The sequence below is a fragment of the Clupea harengus genome, chromosome 15, assembly GCF_900700415.2.
Source record: "Clupea harengus chromosome 15, Ch_v2.0.2, whole genome shotgun sequence".
NCBI lineage: Eukaryota > Metazoa > Chordata > Actinopteri > Clupeiformes > Clupeidae > Clupea > Clupea harengus.
In genome coordinates, this window is record NC_045166.1 from 25,903,067 (window position 1) to 25,911,300 (window position 8,234).

The 8,234-nt window shown below is 37.5% G+C and overlaps 1 protein-coding gene across 1 annotated transcript; it reads left to right on the plus strand.

The window, feature by feature from the left end:
• Positions 1-1,029: 1,029 nt before the first annotated feature.
• On the plus strand, positions 1,030-3,478 carry LOC116223719 (adhesion G-protein coupled receptor F1-like). Its single transcript, XM_031581351.2, has one exon. The coding sequence runs from the start codon at positions 1,839-1,841 to the stop codon at positions 3,105-3,107; it is 1,269 nt and encodes a 422-aa protein (XP_031437211.1). The 5' UTR covers positions 1,030-1,838; the 3' UTR covers positions 3,108-3,478.
• Positions 3,479-8,234: the final 4,756 nt, after the last annotated feature.

Genomic DNA, 8,234 nt, shown 5'->3' on the forward strand with positions numbered 1-8,234 from the left:
CATATATGTTACGTGACAGTTTAGTAAGTTAAATGATCATTTTGTTTCCTTTTTTCTATACGTTTGAAGTTACCTCAGAAAACAAAAGGTATTGTGTTGAAGTTTCATATTTCACGAAAACGGAAGAGTGTGGCAATACATTGACATTTTCATGCCAACTTGACACTGAAAAGGACCAACTCAAAAACAGACGAAAAAACATTAAATTAATTGTTGGGGAACAAAATGAAGGTACATTTCCTCATTTGTTATCTTTTTCATTTATTTGTTTGTCTGTTTTGCTTTGACAGTTCAGCTCAAAATGTGTGCTTATCAGCAGCTTAGAGCTCACTTTCAAGTTTGCTTCTTAACCACACAGTGCAGTAGATATAATATAATACATTTATTAGTGCAGTATAAACTGTTCTGTATGAAGCAGAATGATGTGGATTTTTCCCACAGCAGACATGCATATTGTTTGCTCAAACTTGAACCAAAATGAAAAACATTTGAAAACTTTGATGAACGTAACATTGTCAAAGCTGAAACGATACAGCCGTTGTCAGTCAGAGTATTGTTGGAGGGTTTAGCCCAGATTCAAGTCTAACAGGAGACAGGGTAGAGTCAAATTTACAACCAGGTCACTAGCAAACGCATCACATACACAATGCAGCAAGTTGCCTTATTCTCATATTGCCATTCCATTGTCATACACAGCCTTTGTCATAAGTCTTTATTAGCTTCAACATAAGTAACACATAACACATGGAAGTGTGTCCTGAATAAAACTATGTGAACTTTGATTTCTGCAGAAACATCTTGTGAGGACGATAAGTTTGGAGTTGGAAAAGAAGAAGATATCGTAACAGTTGCCTGTGATGAAGGGAATGTTGGTCAACAACAGTATAAGTGTACAAACAGTAAATGGGTTCCTCTGCAGGACAACTGTGTCTTAGAAGTCATCAAAAACCTGGAAGATCAATCACAGGTAATGTTCTGTTGAACTATTGAGGATTTTCTAGATTCTTCTATTATTTTAAGTCCAGTCCCTCCAGGATCTTGCAAAGGTTTGTTGTGATATTGTTGTGGTATTGCTGTGAGTTTGAGTTTCACTTTCTTCCGGGAATAACAAAAAATTGTGATCCTACCAGGATCTTGCGAGGGTTTGTTGTGATAGTTGTGGCCATAAGTGATTTTGTTGCTGGAATTCTCATAAACTGCCTTTAAAGTTGCGGTGATTTTGACAATACAATTCATAAAATCGCAAATAAAGAAATTCTATGACTTTACATTCAGTTTCCATTCCATGAATTGATCGCATTCCTGTTTATGGTTACATGCTGTGAATGTTTCTAATACCATAGATTTCAAGCAACAGAAATATTTGGAATATTTTCCCCAATAGGGCATAAATGGAGGGGATGTTCCTGAATTTGTTGAGCTGCTCAGTAATGCCACACAGCAGAATGATGCTCTAGTTGTTTCTTCACAAGCAACTGTCACATCTATTGTGACCATACTTGACAATATTGCAACAGCTTCCGGTACAATCAAAGTGGACCAGGAGGTGATGGAGGTATGGTGTTTCGAAATGTGAAATTTATTTTTTTAACTAAGAATTGGCCACAGAAAAGACGTATTGAGTGTTTTCTATTAAACTGATCTGGTTTGGTGGCATTTACCACCAAAAACCTTTTCTAACCCATTCCTTTTTGTCAATTGTATTTTCACAGAATTTCCTTCAAACTGTGAATGTCCTTCTGTCCCCGGGTGCAAATGCTGTCTGGAATAACTTAAATAGTGATACCAATGAAACTCGTAAAAGTGCCAGCTCCAATTTGTTGCTTGCCGTGGAAAAGATGGCAGGTGCACTCGCAAATGAAGACACATATCAGATTGTGACAGAAACCCTTTCTTTGAACAAATCTGTGATGAATGAAGCCAATAATTTGCTCGTGATAAACTCATCTGAAATTGAAATCCCTGCAACAGAGCTTTTTGGGAGGAACACCTCAGTCACAGTCGTTGTATTTTTTTCCCTTAATAATGTTATCCCAGTCAGAACTTTATATGACTCCATAGACAATACCCTAAATGGCAACGTTATTTTGGTCAATACAAGTCAACGCCTTGACAACATCTCTCTGACCTTTGAGAAAAACAATACTGAATTGGCAAACCCCCTTTGTGTCTTTTGGAACTTTGATCTTTTCAACAAAACTGGTGGATGGGATTCATTTGGGTGTGAGCCGAAGTTCGATGGAAATTTCACAGTCACATGCGAGTGCAATCACACAACTTCCTTTTCCATTCTCATGTCACCGTATATTCCAGAGAAAGTCAAAGAGGCCCTGGCATACATAACATATATTGGAGTTGGAATATCAATGGGCAGCTTGGTCATCTGCCTAATAATTGAGATCATTGTTTGGCGTGCCATGACAACGAATGACACAGCCTACATGAGACACGTCTGCATTGTTAACATTGCTGTGTCCCTCTTGATTGCTGACATCTGGTTCATCGTAGGAGCAGCTGTATCGAATGAAAATGGAGCAGCCGTGGGGCCCTGCACTGCAGCTACGTTTTTTGCCCACTTCTTTTATCTGGCAATGTTCTTCTGGATGCTGTTATCTGCCCTACTGCTCTTGTACCGCATTGTGTGGGTCTTCTCGCACATATCCAGGTTAGCCATGATGCTAATTGGCTTCTTTCTTGGCTACGGTGGCCCTCTCATTATAGCAGTGGTAACTGTGGCATCGACAGCTGGAGGCGATGGCTATATCAACTCAAATAATACGTGCTGGCTAAACTGGACTGAGACTAAGGCCCTGTTGGCCTTTGTGATCCCCGCCTTGGTGATTGTGGCCATCAATCTTTGTGTCATGATCGTGGTCCTGGTCAAACTGCTCAGAAGAGGAGTGGGAGACACTGAGCAAAATGATGAAAAACACAACCTAAAGGTCATTGCAAAATGTGTGGCCGTATTAACTCCACTGTTTGGCCTTACCTGGGGATTTGGCATTGGCATCTTGATTGCTCCGGATAGTGTTGGACTCCATGTTGTTTTTGCAGTCCTAAATTCTTTTCAGGTATGTATTTGGATTACCATAAATTATATCAACTGAATGCACTTTTAATATTGTTCTGTATGTTGTATGTGTTGTATACATTCTCTCATGCATATTTCTCTTTAAAAGGGTTTCTTCATTTTGGTGTTTGGGACCCTCTTGGATAGTAAGGTATGTATTGTCACTAAAGTCAGTCAGATCTTCCTCTTGGAATAGAACAGCTCTGTATGTGTGTTTGTTTGTTTGCTTGTTTGTTCAGAAACAAATTCATTCTGAGTGCAAAGGGCCACATCAAATAACAGTCAGATAATGAACTAGATCTTTATTGAAAATCTACTGTACATCTTTGAATGACAGCTGAACAGTATTAATAATCTAAGCACACATCAATGAAGTGTCTTCAGTTTTTTTTTCTACAGGAAGCTGGACTTGTAAGACCACAAATATGCTAAATCATTTACATGTTGTCCTCTTGTATGTCTAGATTCGAGCTGCTCTGGCCAGAACAACACTGATCTCAAGCTCCGGATCTGGACAAACAAGAGTAAGCACACAAGTGTTACACAACTTATAGAATAAATAGTTGGTGATCAACATGTTAAATAGATTTTCCACTTGGCTTTATAAACATTATCTGCCTGGCTCCACCTGCCTATTGCTCACAGCTCAGTTTTCTTTTCGCGGTGAGTATATTCTGGAAACTCTGTTTGCAAGAGGGAACAGGGCCATTCTAAGTGGCCTCCAATCAGTGACCAGTGGGGGTGACTAAGTGCGATGATGTTGAAATGTAGCGTTTGTCTCTTAATGTAGTTAGAGCAATGGCAGCAGTGCAAGACCTACATGAAACGATACAAACAGTAGTAGCAATGCTAACAAACATAGAAGAATTGAAGCTGGAACAAGAATAATATAAATGTATTCATTTAGGGCAAAGACGTTGTTTATTTACTGCCAACAGGGTTTTGGAAAAGGCAAATATATCAGTTTGAACTGTTAGTGGTGAAGTAGGAAGTAAATTAATCCCACAGTGGTCTATGCAGATTGGTTAAAGGCTGGTCCAGTGGTTTCAAAATGTACCTGAAGTCTACGTCCATTAGGATGCAACGACTGGAAGCAATCCCCAGTGGGGCGTGGCCAGACCCTATCTATTCACAAAGTGAATTTGGGTCTGGTTATAGCCGACTAATATAAACATAAACATAAATAAAAATATATAAACATAAAAATCCACTATAACTCACCATTGAGTAAATACTTCTTCTAATCACAGCGGCATACTGAGTGTTTTCCAAAAATATATTCTGAACCACACCAAAGTAAGCAAATAAAAATGAATTGTGGTAAAGTCATGCTTCATTTCATTGTGCCCTAAAGTGATGTACCTGTTACTGGAGAAGGTTTTTGGATTTGAAATAATGTCTATTTGTTTTACATTCTGTCTGTTATAGAGCACAAGTGGAGGAGTGTCATCTTCTAATGGGTTGGGCATCTTTCAAAGGATTAGAAGGCAAAGTAAGAGAGTACCTTTTATTGATTATTATTATTATTATTATTATTATTATTATTATTAATCAATTAAATCATTATTATTAGAAGTAGTAGTAGTAGTAGTATCCACAGTTTAATTTAGGCATGTAAATATCATCCTGGGAGTTGTTAAAGTTATGATCATCAATCTTTTTTCTTCATTTTTGTTCATGCAGGGGGCTACAACTTCCCTACGACATCGAACCAGTCTGCCTCTTCAGATTATTCTGTTAATACCTAACAGTTTAATACCTTAAACTTTGTGGATAGTTACTTGGCAGTTTTATGGAGAGAATAGATTGAATAATGTCACCTATCTATGGAGCAAATCATGATAAAAAAAGTCTCACTGGTTAAAATGAGATCTACATGAAAATGCACAATAGTGCATTAGACTTGTGTTCACATAGCTTATACATATACAAAGAATTTTTTTTTATCTGTTTATCTTGAATCACCCCTTAATGTTTTAGCACTTACTGCTACAATTTCTACTGTAACAGCATGATAGAATATACTTGCATTTGTTTACCCGTGTGGCGTGTCATTGAAAGCAGTGTGCATTGCTCAAATAAGAGTCAGCATTCATCTATTGGTGATATTTGCTCCAATGTATCTTTAACCTTGAAACTAAAATAATAAGTTCTGAGTTCTTGAGTATGAGCAAATATGAGTATGATGTAGCATCATTGTTTTGAGGTAAGATGTTTCCAATATACAGACGTGGACAAAATTGTTGGTACCCTTCCGTTAAAGGAAGAAAAAGCCACAATAGTCACTGAAATAACTTAAAACTGTCAAAAGTAATAATAAATAAAAAATTACTGAAAATGAACTAATGAAAATCAGACATTGCTTTTGAATTGTGGTTCAACAGAATAATAATAATAAAAAAAAAGAATTAAACTGGCCTGGACAAAAATGATGGTACCCCTAGAAAAGATTGAAAATAATTTGACCATAGGGACATGTTAAACTAAGGTGTGTCCTCTAATTAGCATTACAGGTGTCTTCAAACTTGTAATCAGTCAGTCTGCCTATTTAAAGGGTGAAAAGTAGTTACTGTGGTGTTTGGTATCATGGTGTGTACCACACTGAACATGGACCACAGAAACCTAAGGACAGAGTTGTATCAGGAGATTAGAAAGAAAATTATATACAAGCATGTTAAAAGTAAAGGCTATAAGACCATCTCCTAGCAGCTTGATATTCCTGTGACTACAGTTGCACATATTATTCAGAAGTTTAAGGTCCAGGGGACTGTAGCCAATCTCCCTGGACGTGGCTGTAAGAGGAAAATTGATGACAAATTGAAGAGACGGATAATACGAATGGTAACCAAAGAGTCCAGAACAACTTCCAACGAGATTAGAGGTGAACTCCAAGGTCAAGGTACATCAGTGTCAGATCGCACCATCAGTCGCTGTTTGAGCCAAAGTCGACCGAGGAGGACAACACTGTTGAAAGCAAATCATATAAAAGCGAAACTGGAATTTGCCAAAATGCATATTGACAAGCCACAGGGCTTCTGGGAGAATGTCCTTTGGACAGATGAGACAAAACTGGAGCTTGTCAGTTTCAAGTTATTTCAGTGACAATTGTGGGTTTTTCTTTCTTTAAATGAAGGGTACCAACAATTTTGTCCACGTCTGTATTCCTTCTATTGTGTTTCTGTCTGCTGTTCAAATGTTTTAAATGTAGGCAGTTTCCACTGAAAAAGCTGGGAGAAGAGACTAAAGTTTAAAGTTAATGGGAACCTTCAGGATTTTTCAACCTGGGCCCTATTTTCAGATCATGGAAAGAACCCCCACAGACACACCTGCATCTGCATTAATGTATCAATGTATCTCTAACAATAAATGCTGTTATCTTGCTAATCATTATTGTTAACTTTTATGATCTGTAGCATTAACTGTTCACTCATACCTTAATGGTACAACAACAACATGTCAGTGTTTTCTGTAACTGATATGAAAATATTTGATCATGGCTGTAAAAATGCCTGTGCACAGTATAGCAAAGACTTTGATAGCACTTTGTCATGCTCACAGAAAGCATCTTAATGGACAGTAGAGGGCAGTAATAACTCTATTTTAGAGCCTTATTGAAGGAATGTTAATGGTAAGGTAAGGTTTGAGACGCTTTTATCCAAAGAGACTTACAGACAACCTGCAGCGATGGGGAATAATGCCTCATGTTAAGCCTCATATCAGCACGTCTGGATAGAAATATTTGAATGTAAGTTATTTGGGTGATAAATGCACATGGTTTAAGGAATGCCTGTAAGGTTTTGAAATTACCAAAAATAATCTCTGTGTGCATATATGAACCTGTGACCTAAATGAAATTCTGTTCAATCCAGCATTTATGATAAAACACAAAGTGAGCAACACAGCAAGCAAGTTTTAATAGAAAACAGAACTGGACCAAAGGGCCTGCATGTAGACGATAATCCTCCATAAACGTATTTTCTGTAGTAGTGAGGCAAGGCAAGGCAAGGCAAGGCAATGCAATTTTATTTATATAGCACAATTCATACACCGTGGTCATTCAATGTGCTTCACATACATGCACAACAATGTGCTTCACATGAAAAAATAAATAAATAAAAAGCAAAAGGTCAGCGCATGATCATAAAAACAGTAAATTATAGAAAATAAAAGCATGAGAACATTAAGGCATAAAAATAGTAAAATATAGGAAATAAAAGCATAAAAAAGAATAATAACAATCACTAGTCTATTAGAGTAAGCGATAATACTTCAAAGGAACTGTTCATGGCCAGTTAGCAGAAGGCATCTGAGAAAAGTTTGGTCTTTAGTCTAGATTTAAAACTGAAAGTAGTTGGAGCGTTTTTAATGTCTTCTGGAAGTTGGTTCCAGAGGTGAACCGCATAGTGGCTGAGTGCTGCTTCACCCTGTTTAGTTTGGACAGTGGGTTTTACTAATATAAATTTATGCTGCGATCTGAGAGATCTGAGTGGTACGTACTGCTGAAACATGTCATGTGAGTCCTTAGTCCACTTAATGCAGCACTGATTGTTATTCTGTAGTACATCTTTTATGCCATGATTACGTTTATTTTGTAATCTTATTGTGTGAAAAGATATGTTTCACAGCAGCAATACAAGTTGTATCACTTGTAAACCTTCACACTTCAATAAGCCATGAAAATACTTTTTAAACCTTGCAGCATGACTGTCATGAACAAGCCATGGTAGTGCTCATATGATATCATAGGTAGTCATGTTTTCTGGTTGGAATATATTTTCTGAAATACCATGACAAATGGCCTGATTTACTGCTTTATCTACAGACAGAAATGCCAATGAGTCATACACCTCCAGAAATTGGAATGTAAAAGGATGGTTGTTACTTTATATGAGATGTTGTGGTAGATTTCATGACAATTACTAATAATGGCAACATCAACTGTTTATGTCAAAGCATTTTTATACAATGTAACACCTACACGTGCCCTACGTGTTTCAGTTTAATACATTTTTGTTCTTCTGGAACGCCAACGAGCCCATGGGGATAAACTTTATTGCCACCAATGCAAGTTTGTAAGGCAGCTGACATGAAAACATCTACCACCGCTTCGGCAGAGCTGGAAGCTGTCTCATAGCTTGGAGGAAAGGGTGATAAGGGCTGTGAC